Source organism: Corvus cornix, chromosome 1 (assembly GCF_000738735.6).
Source record: "Corvus cornix cornix isolate S_Up_H32 chromosome 1, ASM73873v5, whole genome shotgun sequence".
Taxonomy (NCBI): Eukaryota; Metazoa; Chordata; class Aves; order Passeriformes; family Corvidae; genus Corvus; species Corvus cornix.
Genome location: NC_046332.1, coordinates 66,695,579 through 66,714,059, shown reverse-complemented (window position 1 = coordinate 66,714,059; position 18,481 = coordinate 66,695,579). Strand labels below are relative to the sequence as shown.

Genomic DNA, 18,481 nt, shown 5'->3' with positions numbered 1-18,481 from the left:
GAGAGTCTGACAGAAGTCAGCACTTCAGTGCATTCTCTTTAGCACCTCAGAACTGAAAGAAGTAATTGAACAATATAGGTATTAAAGAAATGTCTTTATTCTGTTTCACTACTCAATTTACAATTAGACATGTTAAAGGACTCTCATTGAAAGTACTGATATTAATTTAATGTAAACAATGACCGCTTTGTGCAATGTGTGCCAACCAATGCATTAAGAACAACTACAGAAACAGAATGGTCAAGTGATTTCCATGGTAATTTGCACAGTAGGTTTCTTCTACAAATCAATTGTACAAACATAATAAAAAAATAGGCATATTTTCATAAAATAAATATTACCCATTTAACTGAAGACTATAAAACAGGACAGAAAATACAGGCAATCCATATGGGAGGGGATCCTTAATCACTTCTCACATTCACCCATTTCTGCTGTTACCTTTTTCTTACCTTTAAGAGAACACTAACACAGGATGAAATTAAATACTTTAGTGATAGCTTTTTTACTTGTGAATACTTCAAAAGCCTCTGATCATTGAACATTATAAAAACAATCAAGAAGTTTAGTTAAAAAGTAAAACCAAATTTTAATTCTACATGTAACTCAGAAAATTTCAGAAACAGATCATAATTTGGACTACCCTGCTTAACGTTCATTAAATTTACATTACTATTTTAGTAATCACAATTGCAAAAATAAATGCTTTGTACAGTCCTTTCCATTGATTATTGTTCAAATTATCATGAGAAACAGAAATGACACAGGTCATATATATAACTTTTAAATCTCAGGCAAGTTGTATCCTGCTTTTGAGTGACAAAAGTTAGAAGCTAAAGCTAAGAACATTTTGAAGGCCCTATTCTATAAAATTCGTTTTCCAGAAGTCTGAGTTAATTTCCTATTTTTTAAAAAAATCATTCCTTAACAGTTATCAATTCGGTGTATTTCCAGCTTCTGGGCACTGTTTGAAGATCATGAAATAGCTAATATATGACACTAGATTCCATTACTGTCAATCCCACATGCATTACAGAAATACTGATTAAATTGCTACAGAAGTAAAAATAATGCACACCATGTTTGCTCATTAGATTTCTAAAGTAAGTTTTTTTATATTTCTTTTTGCAATGTGAGAACTACAATCAAGTGATTCAGACAGACATTTCCCTTTTTCTTAAATGTGCTTTTCAGAAAGCCTTCAATAGGAAATTATTAATGAAAATACTTCAAGAACTGTTCAATTCAAACAACACACAACTCTCAGGTCTAACATACTGATTTTAATGCCATGAGATTCTGTTCACACCTCCCCTTATGAGGTTTTTTTACAATACTGTCTTGCCTTCAAATTTAGGTCTGACCAATAGGTTTTGGGCCTAGTGTGCCAATAGCTGCTCATCAGCCACTGTCTGTCACTTTGGTACAAGCTTTTCTGTGGGTTGTGGAATAGAACAGAAAGCAGAACTTCCATCCAGTATCCTGGGACATCCTTGCTATGAAAAGGGAGGAAGACTGCTTCACCTGGAACACTTGTTAGAATGGACTCTTTTTCATTAATCCAACCAAGTTTACCAGAGCTCTACATAAACAGAGCCCAGAAATAAGTATCCCTTATCTCTTCTTTCCCTCTTACTCACTAGGGCCACAAGATAATCATATGGATTTTTTCCCCTATTCACATTTATAAATTCCAGAAGGTTCTTTTAAAGAAATACAAGCAAATTCAACCAAATCTGATTTAATTACACAAAGGGAGTTCTGGGCTTCTGACCCCGCTCAATCCATCACTTTAATTCATTGATGGTTTTCTTGAAAAGATCAAAGGTTTGCTTGTATTAATACTTTTTGTAACAAATGGCATGCAAAAGTTAATTATATTTTTAAGGATTTATCTTTTTTGGTAATTTCTGTAAGCAACATAATAATACTAGGAATTAAGAGTGAAGTGAAATGCTTTACTTTAATAGTAGAAAGGCTGCACCACTTTCTTAGTGATGTACTGAAACCAGTGAATCTTATTGCACCTTCTGAGGTTCCTTCCAAAGGGTACCAGATCATCAGTTTGGACACAAGTGTTCTTTGGAGACACTGGTAGTGTCAGGTGATGAACTCCAAGTGTAGTACTAATACAATTACCAAAGCAACAACACTACCTTTTGATTTTAAGGTAACCAATAGTACATTTTACTTAAGTACCTGGTAAACCTAACTGACAGATCACAGATTTTTCTCAAACCAAAGAAAAAGTGTTTCAGAGAATTGCTAAACAGCTTCTTTTGACATAAAGCTTATTTTATATTACTAAGAGAACTAAATTTGGTGTTTGCTCTCATCACCCCCCCAGCAATTCACTTTAGTCCAGTGACTTACTCTTGGTACCAGTGCCAGTATTTATGAAGCCACACAATAAATCTGGTTAGAGACAAGCAATCCAAATCCAGACTAATAGCCCTTTTTCTTTCCCACAAAGAAAAATGTCCCTCATGCCCTTAGGAGGGACAAATCTTAAAATGTAGGTGCTTTTGCAGTTATATTGGTTCCTATGCAAGTTATCCTAGGCTGTTCATGGAATCCACCCTAACCACAGAAGGAATACAATTCTGAAAAAAACCTATTGTTTCTCTGTACCAAATCTAGACACCTTAATTTTCAAAAAGGATCACTTAATGATACCAATAAATTTCTTAATAAGACCTGAAAAATTCCATATTATTTTAAGAACTCCCTTAATATATACCAGTTTATTACACTTGCATTAGAAAAGCAAAATTGTATGTATAATCCAGGTAATTGAGGTCATATATATAAAAATTTATTAGACACCACAGCTTAAGTTCTCCATCAGAAGACTACATACCACTTTTGTGAAACCCCTGAACTTGATTTTCATTTTTCCAAGTAGAAATGTTGCAAGTTGCATTTTGACCAAATACTGTGCTATGTGTTTTGGCTTTTTGGAAGCAGCATTGCTTCTCTGGAGATTTTGCTCTCAGCAACTGATTGTCCTTATGGCTTAAAGCAGAACACTCCTAGGTGAATAAGAAGAAGTTAGTTTTAAAACCATTCTAACAGAAATTCTCCAAAAGAAACAAGATCCAAGCTTGCTATCTGCAAATTTCAAGTATAGTAAGTACTTCAGGTACCAACTCTGCCCTTCTGAAATGAGAAAGAAATGAAGTAACATCTTTTCTCTACACAGGTCTTTGGAATATGCCATCTCCAAGAACCACCTCATTTCAAGGGCTCACATGCTCTGAATGAGCAAGACTTGAATCTTTCAGCCTGCAATATCTGTGCTTTTTTTCTTTTCATTCCCTGGGAGCTCTCAATTGTAGGATTTGAATGAAGCGCTTAATGCCTTCACACTTTAATCCTAGTCTAAAACCCAAATATGGTATAGTCAGGATCCAGCAGTTCAAAGACTAACAGTGGGAAAAGGCAGCTGCATGACATTGGCCAAGTCCCTCTAGGACAGGTTTGATACCAGACAATTGATTCTGGTAAGTACATTCACACAAAATCCATGTCCTATGGGGTGACTGGGGCAGGATCGTAGATTGAGTATTTTTAGAAGTTAATGACAAAATATCCGTCTGTTGCTCTTGTATGGGCACATTTGTCCTAATCTTAAATGAACAGAGTTTACAATTTGATGTCAGTGCTCTATAAGACACCATCAGTCTGCACTTCCCCTTGGCAGAGAGGTGGCTTTTAGCATGTCACATCCAGAAGTGAAGTCAGGGCTGAATGGGTTTACTTAAGGTTTTTTTATAATCTAGTAGTAATGGTTAGTACTGTCTCCCCTTGAAGGACTTCCAAGACAAAGCAGACCATAAACTACTAGTTTGTAGCACCATGTGACCATAATTACTGAGAGGAGATGATCTTTGCTCTCTTCTCCAAAGAAACTAACTTGCTACTCTGGAAGAAGTAGAACTCCTTCCTGTCAGTCACAAGATTAAGAGTTTAGGAGCCTTGCTGGATATGTATCGTCTTTTGTAATTTGTTTTTCAAATAGGGCTTGTAATCAAAAGACTGCACCTATGCAGAAAGTTCCCCACCAAGTCAGTGTGCCAGGTGTGGTCTAGGACTTGATGCTAAGTTTATAAAAATTAACAGTAGACAATTTTTCCCCAGAAATGTCCTTCTCCACAGGCACATTTTTAAAAACTTAGCAATAAATGAAGCAGCTAGAACAAAAGAAACAAAAATAAGAGACAGACTACAATAGTCATGAGCAGCCTCGCTACTACTTTTCATGCATATACCTCAGTTTCCTCCAAGACAACCTTTGCTTTTATCATAAACCATATTAATTATATTGCCAGTTTAAGGTATTCGTCCTGTGTTTATTCAACATAGTATCTGAAATGATGCTACATTAACATCTTTATTATCACCTGATAGTCTCTCCCCTCAGGCTCCCTGCAACTAAATAAAATGGGGAACGGATGCTTTAGATGGGAAGCCTATCACTTTTTTACCACAATTTAACTCCTACCTTTGTTCTAAGCAGCTGAGATTTATTCTGAAACACGACAGTATTCACATCATTTTCTCTGCAACTGTTTTCAGCCCCTGCAGTATCCATAATGCTGTTTCCAGAAGTCTGTGTATTGTAACCACTGTCCACCTGAAATCAAAAAGCAGGGCTTGGAAAATGTACTGTAATTTAACACAATTAAATCCCTCAGATACCTGATATGATTTGCATTTGATTAACAGAACTTAATCCAACAAACCAATTATGACCAGTTAACAAAAGCAAATTGTAAGCATGTCTGCCAGAATTAGTTTGGATTAAGTTAAATGTACTACTGCACATAGCAACACAAAAATAATTATAATTGCTATGCTAACTCCACCGAAAGAGGGGATGGAGGGAAGGGATAAATGTCATGATACCACCTGCATGCCATATGAAGTAAGAGAAGATAACAATTACTTCCATATTAGTATACATATTCCACGTTGAGCTCAGTTTTACAGAAAAACAAAAAAGTATTTTTATTTTTACCTGAATACTACTGTTGTCACAAGGAATTGCGCTGCTTTCTGCAAGAGGTGACATGCACATGCGAGAGCTTTCAATACTGAAAGTAATGCCTGTCATAAAGCTGGCCATTGGTGTATTGCTACTGCCAATTGCTTCTTTTATCCAAGTGTTTTCCTCTGACACTTCAGCTGCATCAGCCATGTCTACAGTATTATTTTCCTTTAAGCTTTCTATATCCTGAAATGATGACAACCTTTGATGACAACCTTCTGAGTGATCTGGTGCAATGGACACAGTTGTCACCACAAGATGTGTACCATGCGCAAAAGTATCACCATCTTCCTGACGTAAGTTTATTCCATTATCCATTTCTGGGAACCGAGCTTCTGCTGGAGAAGCGTTTTCCTTGTCTTCCTCATCCTCATCATGATTCTCAACTGCAATTGGTATTCTAATGACAGAAGTCTGATATTTGGCAGTTCCTCTACAGGCTCCAAGCCTCATAGGAGAGCAATTTTGAATTGGAGAACAACCATCTATGTAAGGACTTCTCGTACTTGGGGGTGTCATTATATTTGAGGAAGAAGGAATGTCTGGAGAACGAAAAGTAAATTTTCTTTGGTCTGAAAAAAAATGAGAGAAGTTTAACTCCACCTGATAGCTGATACAAAAACTCATCATTCTCAAAGCCCTACAGTCCACTGAGTAATTTATACCCAACTACAGAGTATTTCACTGACTGTTGCCTCCCAACCCAACCAAACAAGCAACACCAAAAACCAAACCAACCACCCATATATTTTAACTACCATGATAAAGGCAAGTTTTTATCCCATTTCACCACCAAATTTCTTTTCTATGACATGATTTGCTATATTGGAGACCTCGTATTTTCAAATGTCACTACTATACAGTATTCAAAGGAAAATGTGTGAACGCTGGTTCTGTTTTTTTTGTGAACAAGTATCAATACACAATCTATAGGCATTTAAATTTTTGGCAGCAATGAAGTTTAAGATCGAACAAGTGAGAAAACATCTATGCAAACTCCACATATAAAAGTGTAAAATATGTTTAATCAAAATGTGTAAAAATCATGTATAAACAGGTATAATCATGTTTAAACAAGGTATTAAGCCTTACCAGGTGTGGACACAGCATGAAACAGTGACATTTTCTAGAGCAATGAGGACACAAAATGTTTGTGATTTCTCACTAGTCATTTCATTTCAAATAATCTTCAAGCTGGCATGATTTGAAAGATCAAGCTAAAGATTCTTTGCCCATTAACATTAAAATAATTCAGGGCCAAATCAGAATTGTAATCTGACTCAGTTCAGGCATGTGGCTTTAGAAGCCCTCCCACATTAAATTAACCCTTTTAACTTTTCTTCATTCTTATTAGGTCTCAATCCCTTCTTCCAAAATATTTTCTCTAGTTCATCTGTTGCAAGTATATACATTTCATTGTTTCATGTGTTTCACTGCTGCACAGATGTGTCATATAGGAGGAGACTGCTGGTCTGCCAAGCACAGGAACTCATCTCCAAACAGAAGCAGGTTCCACTAAGAATTTTTAAGTTTTTATAATAAAAATATATTACTCAAGATAGAGTAAGACATATACAGTTAAGCCATACCTGAGAGTGGTGTTTTTCTTATGCGAAAAGCAATTGGTGAAAAAGCGGGAGAACCATTATGTGCAGGAGACCCGTCTGAAAACGTGGGACTGGTTATACTTCCCAGACTATAAGCTCTTGTTCCTCCCTGAATAGGACTTGATGAAAACTGACCCTTCAAAATAAAAAAAATCAAATCCACAGAGCATTATTTTCATAATCTAAACTTTGGCTAATATGTATATATAAAATTGTTCTAACTAAAAAGCTTAATATGGCAGCACTGGGAAAGACTAATCCTTTACAATGACAATCTCTATCATTAGTTTAGCTTCAATATTTCAATTGCAGCTCTTCATCTGGACCTTATGCCTCCACACAGGGGAAAAGAGCAATGGACTCAAGCTGTCACGTAATATCAGCTAGGACTATTTTATCCATTATATTTAAGAACTGTGAGAAACCTAAATAGAGAATTAATGCCATCTGTGTATCTAGTCAAGTGTTTAATCTAAATTTCTTACTCATATCACTGCAGATGAAAGTCAGCCACTATTTATATTTTAATGTAATCCATGTTAACTAAATTCAGCAGCAGATAAAAGACAGAAGTATTTCTCCTTAAGAAAACAGAATAGTGGTCATGACCTTGCTTAAGACTATCATGCAAAAAACCAACCAAACAAAACAAAAACAAAACCAAAAAACCCCAACCAAACAACAGCAAAAAAACCAACAAAAACCCACCAAACCAAAACATACCCCCTCACCCCCACATCACTTCCAGCACTGTAATTATATTGTAGGAATTCTTTACTAGGTTACCTTTTCTTTAAGCTACACTACCCTAGTGTAGGTAGGTTTTTTCCATGCACTTCAACCACGAAACAGGTAAAACTGTATCACCTAAACCACTTTAGGTGTGCTTTGTCCACATGGGGATAAGGTTCATTTTGTTTAATTTAAAAATGGACATTACATTCTGTGTTTTAATAAATGTCTACTCATCTGAAAACTCTGGCCGATGGGAAAAAAAAAAAAGCACATTTAGCACTGCACTTCAAAGATCCACAAGTCATTTCTTCCACTATAAATGAGTTTATGAGATTTAAGGGAAATAATTATATTACATGTTCATATCAACTGGTATTGTAGACAGCAATTCATGGATTTAAACGGGACTTTTTTGTATACACATTTTATCAAAAAAAGAAAGGTTTTAACATGCTTTCAGCAAGTCATGTTTTAATTCTTACTACCTTTTCATAACAAAATTAAAACACAATTCCCTCTATGAAAGAATAGCAGCATAAAAAAAAATTTGAAATAATAAAAAGTCAGTAATATATTCTTTCAAGACTTTTGTTCACAATTTTTTTTCAGAATCTGGAATTTGAAAAAAAAAAAAACCAAAAACCCAAGAAAACCCAAATAAAAAAACACCATCTTTTAGTCTAACACCTACTCTCTCATAAAGTACATCCCACCCAGCCCACAAAACAGGCTACTTACTGAACTAGATGTGTCCAGGGGGCTTCTGCACCGGACTGGAGATAATTCTATTGAACAAAGCACTCCAAGTGGCTGACTACCACATGGACTATGCAGAGAAGGGGACAAACATGCCGATACATTCCCATTTTCTTCCAAAAACAGCTTTCTTCTGAGTGATGAAGAGCTCAGATTTTCCTGAGACTGATCTGCAAATTCATCAGTTCTAAAATATTCACCTAGAAATGTGGGGGAGAAATTGTTTCCAGTAAGAACGCAGGAAAAAAATATATTCCATTACAGAGACATATATAATTAAATTAAAACATTTAATCCAATTTACCAATACAGCAACTGATTAATCTGTTTAGGCACCTATCCCAAAGGACTGCTTGTCATCCCTACAAAATGTCACCTCTGTCTACTAAGGTTCATTCCACTTTTGCCCATCATCCCTTAACACTAAAGTCTGAATTTAAAAAATTTAAAAATATTTGCTTGTATCTACTTCTTGGTCTTCTCCCAGAATTGTATTACTCCTCACATCTGAGCTGTCAAACATGGATTATTTTACTACCCAAGCAAACCTAGACTCTTTTTCAGGTCTCCCATATTCTTTGATGGTCTTCATGATACATCCAGAGGCAAAACAGATTAGACTTGAAGAAAATCTAAGCAGTTAGCAGTTTACAGTAGGAAAGCACAAACTAAGACCCATTAAAATATGCTCAGATTTACCAGATTATTTTAGCTTTTTGCTCTTGCTCTATTCTAGTCGGATGTTCCCTGTAGGAGAGATTTTTCATGAATTCCCAAACTATGTATTGATGGAAGCATTTGTTAAGACAAAAAACAAAGGCAATAGATACGGTTCCGGTTTGTTGGCCCACAATCCAGGTTCTGAATTTCAACACTGGGACAGAAGCATGCAGCCAAAATGCTCTGAGCTGGCTGTACCCACTGTCCCACCTATGAACTGGAAGATCAGCCCCTTCCAGCCCCCTTGCCTGAGAAGGTGGCAGCAATTGCTTGATGTAGCACTTATAATCAGACAGTTAATTTGGACTCTTGCCTCCTATCTCAGTAGTCACGGCTTTTTTGCCACCACACAACTTCTATTCCCCACCATGGCTTCAGGTACACTAAAGGCAGAGCTACAGCACAGCTTTACTCAATGCAAGGTTGGGCTTGGAGCCTCCTGGCCAGCATCTGTAACCAAACAGCTCTGCTAAGACAAATTACTGCTCTGTTTGGGGGAGCACGGGGTATCTTCTGCTTATAACCTTTCAGGCATTCAGAACTGTCAACCAATTTCATAGAATCACAGAGCATCTGGAGTTGGAAGGGACACACAGGGATCATTCAAGTCCAACTCCTGGCCCTGCACAGGACACCCTAAGAGTCACACCTTGTGCCTGAGAGCATTGTCCAAATGCTCCTGAACTCTGCCAAGCCTGGTGCTGTGACCACTGCCCTGGGGAGTCTGTTCAGTGCTCAACCACCTCTGAGTGAAGAATCTTTTCCTGATATCCAACCTAAACCTCCCCTGACACAACTTCAGGCCATTCCCACAGGTCCTGGCACTGGTCACCACAGAGAGAGATCAGTGGCTGCCCCTCCTCTTTCCCTCATGAGGAAGTTGTAGATGGCAATGAGGTCTCCCCTAAATCTCCTCCAGGCTGAACAACTTCCAGTTGCCCTCCATATCCCTTCTTTTTTATCTTTATGTCCACACTCATATAATTTTATTTCCGCCGTCGATATCACCGTGTCCTGCAGCCGTAGGGAGGAGGAGAGAAGATCCAGCAGGCAGGAATTGTGCAGCAAGATTGATTTATTTAATTATTTTACAAACACTTTTATAGACGTTTTTCTTCATAGTCTAATTGGACAAAGGATCAGCCACCCCTTGGGGGTGATTGGCTAAAATCCTAAAACATCCATTGTCAAAATATTTTTCTATTGTACCATAAACAAAGCTCTGCAAGGTTGCAGGTGTTTCATTGTTTACAGAACTTCTGCTATTATCTTCCATGAGAGAGAAAAGTATCTCACGGTTTAGAAGAAGCAGGAAGAATTCCTTGCTAACAGCATTTTTGTATCCACATAATTTAAGTCACGCGTCCCATGAAACATGCAGTAACTGTCTATTTAGAATATATACTTAAAACTTTCATTCATACCTTGTTTACAGTATTTCACAAGACAAACACCCAGCCAACAGTACAAAACCAAGTTTTCTATTTAGACATTCATAATTAAATTTAGATATTGCATGACATACCTAGTATTTTCTCTAAATTAAAATCCACTGGCAAAGACAGTACTGTCTGACAAGCAGCTGCAATGAATAAAACCAACAAAATTAGCTTACAGTGACCTTTTACTAAAGCTGTAGAAACAAAATTCACTTTCAAACTGCACTGCAATTGAGCTATTTAAATTACAGCTGCAATAAGGAAAAGTGTTAATTAAAGTACGATTCTGATTTGACAACACTACACGCAGCACACTAGGCTTAGAGATAAAAACCCAAGAGTTTTAAGAATGCCTCTCTAGAGGCTTTTATGCTGAGAAGAGAGGTCTCTGAGAAAGGAGGGATTCAAAAGGGAAGTGGCAGAAGAATCAAAATACCTTGAGGAAAAACAGTATGTATTTATCAAAAATGATGCAGTTTAAAAGATGTATTAAGACTTCTGATATTTACAGAAAAGAATCACGATTCTCTAACCCAAACCAATCCAACATATTAAAGGTTTCTTGAAACTGTAATTTATTGTAAACCTGAAGTACACATTCACTTTTTAATCCAGAAAAAGTATATATACTGAGTTGGAAAAAAATGCTCTCCCACAGTCTACAGGGGACTTAATTTTTTACTTGAAAAAATACAAGAGAGTATAATAGAACAAAATTACTATGAGAAATGGGTATTAAAATTAATAGTAATATACAGTTCAAGAAAAACTATTTCTACAGTTATACTAACAAACAAATAATTTCCTTTTGAAATTGAATAGCCATTAGAAATGGGTTATTTATCTTCAGAGAAAGCCTGTAATTTTAGGCATTGCCTTTTACTCACCATTGCTTTTCCCAGGCTGCAAGCTCAGCTGTCTTCCAATGGGAGAAATGTTATTTATATCTATGGCTGTAAAAGAGAACTTGAATTTAAACACGCACCGCACACAGAGTTTTGAAATGTTGCAACACTAAGTTACAATACTTAATACAACCAAACGAAATTTTTGCATCAATGTTTGGAAGAGATTAGAAAGGAGTACTGAAAAAAGGTTATCACTATAGCTATCAAGAGAATTTCAGCACATTTCTATTCAAAAAAAAGCTTAGTGAAGTAGCATCGACACTGCCCAAAACTTTGTCTCCTCCTGTCCCTACACAAGAGAGATTTAAAACAGACTAGTTCATGCTTAGCTGAACAGGCTGTGTTCAGGTAAAACCTATTTCCAGAAAATCATTCAGTCTGGACTGGAGAAAGGTGAAGAAACACTTCATCTTTTTTATACAGCTCAAGAACACAGACCATTTTCTTTCACCATTCACTTTACCAGATCTCAGATTATGCCTTATGTTCTCTGCCCCAAAAGTGACCATCTTACCACTGACAATTCAAAATACGCTATCCACAAGCTGTATGTCCTTGATAAAAAAATTTAACAGCTTAGCCTTTTCCAAATCTTGCAAAAATCCCCACTTATTTAAGACTTTCATACCAAACAACAGGACATGCAAACAATACATTACAGCTGACATTTGCCCATCTTGTAATCCATTTGTTCTGTATTCTGCTGGTTATATATAAACTTCAATAAGAGCATTAAGAACAAAATCTAACAGTGGCATAAATGAAATAAACTTAGAAAACCCATGACTAGTGGCAGTGAGCTAGAAGGATGACAACAGGAATTTATGCTGCAAATAAGGGTAAAAGAACACAGAATTCCATTTATGATATGCTTATACGGTGAGGAAAGCAGTCGGAATAAGAGGACGTGCAAATATCTGAAGAAAAAAGTGAAGTAGAAGACTTGGCTATCAGCAGGATCAACAAAGTTGATCGTTAGAGATACAAAGTTATGTGTGTAAATTAAAATGGTTGCAGACAGGTTATTAAAGTAGAAAAATTTAAGAACAAAGACCAAGAATAACAAAAAGGAAAAATTATATAAGGCTTTCCATTCATGAACAATTCTTAAACAAAGAAAGCACTTGGAGAGAAGAGCTGAAAATCAATCAGTTGTGCCATATTTTATCACTGGTTCTTACAATTTAAATTGAGGTTAAAAAAAAATATGCTTGATAATTTCTCCAAAAGCTACTTTATTTTGGGTGGACAACAAAAGCAACTTACATTTAGTTGAATTAAACTGAGAAACTTGCTTGCCTTCATGTTCAATCCAAGGAGAAGGAACTATGAGTTTTTTTGTGAAAAACTGGAGTAGAATAAAAACAAACCATCTGAGCACTTTTTAAAATTTTCAACTTAAATTTAGACTAGTATCCTGAACAAGAAAAGAAACGTAGAACATTTCATTATTTTAGGACCAAAGAGATTAAAGAAAAAAACTATTTGATTTGAAGACCCCTGTGTTCTTTATGACACATAGCACTTCAGATCTTTCAAGTCTGCAGAGTGAAAACTATACACAAGTTCCATTTAACAATAATTACTCATTTAAAAAGTTGAATTGTCACTACCACGCTTCTTGCATAGTAGTTTAAAGTAATTATTTTTAAATTTTCAGTTTGTTAAGTTTTATTTTGACAATTGAGCTATTTCACAGAAGTGATAAAGAGACACTGTGGTAATAGTAAAAGTGATAAACCGAGGTTTTTGGCAATATTATTAGTGTTAGAGTATTTGGCTAAATTGGTTAGTGGTAAAACACTTTTGAGTACCTGCACTTCAGTCTTTCTCTGTGAACCAGAAACTATCTATCATCACAGCTGCACTGTGGAACACCCTGACACTGAGGAGATGAACACTATCACAAAGCTTCAAGAAACACATGGCAAATCCTGTTCTCACAATAAATGCAAGACTCAAATTAAGTGAAAAAAACTCAGCTTGAAACATCCAACTATCAAAAGCATGATTTTTATCAGAGACAGGGTTTCAAGCTGTTCAGCTGCATAATCCATTACGTTATACCTCACAAAGAGGAAATATCCCTTTTAATGCAGATTTAGAACAACAGAGCATCTTAGCTGCAGGCCAACTACACAGCTCCTTTACAGAATCATAAAACAATTTTTGTAGAGACAGAAACTGATAGACTTGCCTATCACAGCCTTTTTTTTTGTTGTTGTTTTTTAATTGAAATAACATTGAAGATTTCTGTAGTGAATATTTTAAACACTTTACTTTTCCTTATCTACTAGACAAATGAACAGTGAAAAATAAAATGAAAAATGAATGGAAAGATACAAGCTACCAGAATAAAGTCTTCCACCCAACCAAGCAGAATTTGGAAGAAATTAAAAAAAAAAAATCACAAAAATTCTGCAGTATTTTTAAAAATTTAATGTAACTCCAGCAGTTACTGTAAACCCCCAAATTCTCAGTCATTATTTTTAACCTGAAGTTAACTATTTATAAGAGTTATATTACAGCTACATTACCACTAGTCAAGAAAAACAAAAGAAAAAAATCTGTTGTTTTGACCTACACGTGTCTGAAAGAAGATGGGAAGAAAAAGTGTGTGTGGATTCCAACTACAACTGCAAGGGATGAGGGTGCAAAATTACTTTCTTACTGAAATACAGGCTTCTGGGTTTTGAAATCCTGTAACAGACGTGGATCTTTTCTGTAGATAAAACAAATCAATATTTGATAGCACAAAGTTTTATTACCTCCTCAATAGCTTTTTGCCTTCTGTCTTCTGTCTCCTTATCAATTCTAAGTAACAAATGAAAAACAACTCAATTATCAAAACCAGCACGTAAGTAGGAAAAAAAGTAAAGAACAGCCATATAATGATTTAGAGATGCTCAAGAGAAAATTTATAAATTAAGTTGCACTAAACCCTAAATCTTACTATGTTTTTACATGCAATAGTCTCATACTATAAATTGCACTTTTCAATTCAGTTGATTTGAGAAAGATCTGTACCATTTAAAAGTACATAATTGCAAATATTCCGTTTACTCAGCATGTCTGGACAAAAACTCAATCATAACTGATCTTCCAAAATAATGTCACATGAATATATTTTACTATTAAAGTTAACATGAGATTAGACTTGCACTGTAAAACCCAGCAGAATAAAAAACTGAGCTGTAAAGAATTAAAGGCCAACTGAAAACACTCCAGGAATTTGCACACTCAAATTCCTGACACAGCCCACCTTCCCAGCACAGAATTCTCCCTAGTAAAATACATAGTATGCCACACTTTCTTCAGTTTAGAATACAGTATATTTCAGTTTCTAACAATGAATATGTTTCCTTATGCAGCTTTTAACTTAGTTTTTAAAAAAATATTGTAGTTACTTCAGTTACTTCATGATGTGTGAGATTCTATACTTAGATTTTCTCTAATGGTCACCTTCAAGCCTGACTTTCAGTTACTGCTAAGTAATTTACTGAAGTAATTTTTGAAGCTTATAAATATTCATCATTGTCTTAGCTGAACCACCAATACTTTCATATACAGTTAGTATACCTGAATTACCCTTGAATAATTTTAGAAATCAGTCAGATAACAAGATATTATTAGATACACAAGCACACACAAATGTGCCAAATATATAAACTCTCTCTTTTATGCTTATCAGACTTTGAATATATCTGCAATGTTTGTACATGCCACCTTCAATTACGTCTGCCTAGATGATGCTAAAGTGACAGTTCTATGGAGACACTTGCAGAGTAATTGTACCAAAAAAAAAAAGCATACAATCACTGTATTTTTATGTATATATATGCACTGAAACATGCAAGCATGGACACAGCAAATCTACATATAGTCAATCTAGCCTCTTTCTAGTCACAGCAGATTATTTTTAAAAAAAATGCATCACAGTGGGTATGAAACAGCAGGACAGACTGGAAGGACCCACAGAGACAATGCATGTTTATATCTATGGGCCACATCACTTATTCCTGGAATTGTCACACAAGCCATCTACATTAAAGCTAGTTTGTCTGAGTAAGGTTCCATAAAGAAGGCAATCAAATCCCTAAAAACTTAAGGCTTAATAATGTATAAAAAGCATTAGTCTGAAACCTACAGGCTGCTAGAGGAAGGACAAGAAACATTAAGACCTGGTGACTCAGATACAGATGGGGGCAGCTACAGTCCTATAGCTTTTATTATTCAAAAAGAGAGATGTAGGTTCAGTCAGACACTAAGAACAGCAAGTTACTTCACAGCATTTTTTATGATGAGGATGTTGAAACACTGGAATAGATTGCTTGGAGAGGTGGTAGATGTCCCATCCCTGGAAACATTCAAAATCAAGGTGGATAGGACTGAGCAACCTGATCTAGACAGGTTTGGTTTATTATTCTATTCATGCCATGAGGAGCAGTTCTTTCATTCAAGTTTGTATCTGAGAAACATACAGGAGTCTACAGGATTCACCATTAAGGCCTCCCCTTCGCTACTTCCACCTGGCATGTCATTCTCTAGCACCAGTGTGTAAAACGATCCCTCAAGATAAGCTCCAAATACCAAGACTGTTTTACCCACCACCCGTTTTCCTCACACAAGTTATTTTCAGAGAAAGGAAAAAAGTTCAGATAAGGTCCCCAAACTACTTCAAGTAACTAGCACTGGTCCCCCCTCCTTCACATTAAGTCTAATCTGTATCTTTCGAAGAGAGTGCTAGGGCTTCCCCAGCTAATTTTCCCAAGTCTACCCTTCTGCAGGAGCCCCAGAGACCAAAGAAGCCTCCCTGCGGAGCATTCCGAGAAGATAAACTGTGTTGTAACAAGGAGCAGAAGAGGTAGCCTGGTAATGATCACTGGCAAGACATTTTCTTGTTTCCACTAACTGGTTTTATCTGGCTGTCTACCAAACTGCAATCAGAGTGGATCAGCAGTTCTTAACATTAAAAGGAAGCAGCACAGAGGCAGCCTCATCTAAATATTATATCCATATCATGTAAAGAATTATGTTAAAAGATTTGAATAAAAAGTCTTTAATGCTATGCTGAAATGTTAGTAAAGCAAAAGAACAGTGTTCTAGTATTAAAGCTAAGTTAGCTGCATAAAAATAGATTCTAAGTTACCTAGCACAGCTCAAATACATTCCTTGGCGTCGAATGTCCTCCGAGTCAATTTCCACAGGATTTATTAGAGCAAGCTGGTCAATAGACCATCTGAATTTTCCTGGTGTCTGAAAAAAGAAACGGGCATCTTAATGCTTGCTATTCTAAAAGGATACAAGTAAAATCACAGGACAAATCTCAACAGAACAATACAATCACAGCTTCCATATAGTTCCTGTCAAAGACAATCAAAAGTGTTTCTATTTAAATGATCTACTGTAAAAAAGAATTAGTTAAGTCAGTCAGGCTTTTTATCCTGGTAGTGGTATCACAATGATTTACAAGACACTATCAAGTGGAAGGTTATAGCTGGTATTTACAAACTGAGGTGTCAGTGTCTTCTCAATTTCTGAGGACAGGTCTACTAAAGATACATAACTTGAGATAAAATTAAATTGCCTATTGATTGCACAATCCAAACGGTGGTTCTATGAAAATCCAGTATCCACACCTAACCCAAGTCATCCAAACAGTCTTCCTTTCACTTCCCATTTCTAAGAATACCCGAGTTGCAACGCCATGTACATCCTGCAAAGTCTCCCTCATAAATACCGTGCATACGGCACAATAAAATCCAATTCAGAAATAAAGCAGCTTCACCCGTTTATTTAACAGTTACAAAGTACTGTTCAAATATATTTGGAAAATTATCTACCAAGTGAGTCTTTTTAGTTTCATTATCACAGTATCATCTCTACTGCTTATCACAAAATAATTTCAACTGCAAACCAGTATGTAATTTGCAACTAAAAAAAAAAGTTACAGATACACAAAATCATTAACTTGAATACAAAACCAGCTCACAATAGAAGTGCAATTAAGTTTTATTTGCAACCAGCTTGCTCAGCAAGAAAACTGGTTTTCTCCACTTTAAGTGGGACCAGAGTACCACATCCAATAACTGTTCTTTATCTACTTCCTCCTGGTTTTAGCACTCAAATTGTTAGTATCTAAAACCAAAATAAATTTAGGAAGGGAGGAAGACTAAGTGACAATATCAGTATTTAAAAACAGCATAGTTCTGTAAAGAGAAGAAACTCCAAATGCCACCTAAGTTATTGAGTTTGGTACATACATTAAAGTACACTAAATAAAATATCCTTTTGATGCATTTGAAAATATTAGCACTATATTGGTACAGTTACACAATTAATGAGTAGATCTTACAGATGAGGATTTCGTTGACTTAAAGACTGAAGGACTGGAGACAATCTGCTCCTGAAGAGTATAATAATCACTGGGACTTTCAAACGGATTCAGGATTGTAACTCGTCCTGGAGTTTCTGGTGTTATCTGCATTTTAGCTTCTTCTGTATCACCCATAACACTAAGCTAGACCTGAAAAGGAAAGAGGGAGAGCAAAATTAAGGAAAACAATGAAATCACACTTTTGACATTTCAGGGCCATCCTGAAGGCTTTGGGAAGAGAGGATTAATCATTTTAAGGCACCAGGAATACTTCAAAAACTAACAAAAATGAATTTAGCTGTGGCTTGGACCTACTGACATGAAGTTGATAAATAAGACTGGTACGAACAATTACAAATAAATAGAAACTATAAAAACGAGGTAAGAGAGAACATGAAGAGGAGGATTTAAAAAAAAACCCACCAAAACGAGGGCAAAACAAGCAGCAAACCAAAAAAATCCCAAATCAACCACCAGAAGAGACCAAACGGCCGTCCTGCCCGCACACGGGACGAGCCCGGCAGCTCCGGCTGCGGGGATGCGCGGCGCTGCCCGAGCGGCCGGGGCGGCAATAACGCCCCGGGCAGGTCCCGCTCCGCCCGGGCGCTGAAACCGCCCGCCCTCGGCCGCAACGGGCGGGGGGCAGCCCCAGCCCTCCCGGGCCCCGCAGCTCCCGCGCCTCTGGCCGCAAAGGGGACGGGAGCCCCGGGGGAAGCGCCCCCGCTCAGCCCCTTCTCACACTTCTCCCCGGGACGGTGCCACCGCGCCGAGCCACTCGCCGCCTTCCCAAGCTCCCGCCGCCGAGGAGGCGATGCCGGGAATGCCGGGGGTACGGGCACAGCCACCTGCCGCCGTTACCGGGCCGCCGCCACCGCGCCGCTCCCGCCCCC

The 18,481-nt window shown here is 36.8% G+C and overlaps 1 protein-coding gene across 2 annotated transcripts; it reads right to left on the bottom strand.

Annotated features, from left to right (window-relative positions):
* Nucleotides 1–80: 80 nt before the first annotated feature.
* BORA (BORA aurora kinase A activator) lies at nucleotides 81–18,477 on the bottom strand. Of its 2 annotated transcripts, none has more exons than XM_039548179.1 (12): nucleotides 18,331–18,477; nucleotides 17,571–17,741; nucleotides 16,365–16,471; nucleotides 13,984–14,029; nucleotides 12,482–12,563; nucleotides 11,195–11,260; nucleotides 10,394–10,450; nucleotides 8,131–8,348; nucleotides 6,640–6,793; nucleotides 5,021–5,622; nucleotides 4,505–4,636; nucleotides 81–3,032 (listed from the first exon to the last, which is right to left on the bottom strand). In XM_039548179.1, the coding sequence occupies exons 2-12, from the start codon at nucleotides 17,724–17,726 to the stop codon at nucleotides 2,853–2,855; spliced, it is 1,800 nt and encodes a 599-aa protein (XP_039404113.1). In that variant the 5' UTR covers nucleotides 17,727–17,741; nucleotides 18,331–18,477; the 3' UTR covers nucleotides 81–2,852. The 2 variants fall into 2 exon arrangements, with proteins under 2 accessions (XP_039404113.1, XP_010403871.1); XM_010405569.4 differs by lacking the exon at nucleotides 18,331–18,477 and adding an exon at nucleotides 18,015–18,304.
* Nucleotides 18,478–18,481: the final 4 nt, after the last annotated feature.

Coding starts and splice junctions, on each gene's coding strand:
- BORA (XM_039548179.1), bottom strand. CDS start 17,726: ATGGGTGATACAGAAGAAGCTAAAATGCAGATAACACCAGAAACTCCA. Junction 10,451..11,194: donor GCAGCCTGGGAAAAGCAATG/GTGAGTAAAAGG, acceptor TATTCATTGCAG/CTGCTTGTCAGACAGTACTG. Junction 4,637..5,020: donor GTGACAACAGTAGTATTCAG/GTAAAAATAAAA, acceptor TTTTGATTTCAG/GTGGACAGTGGTTACAATAC.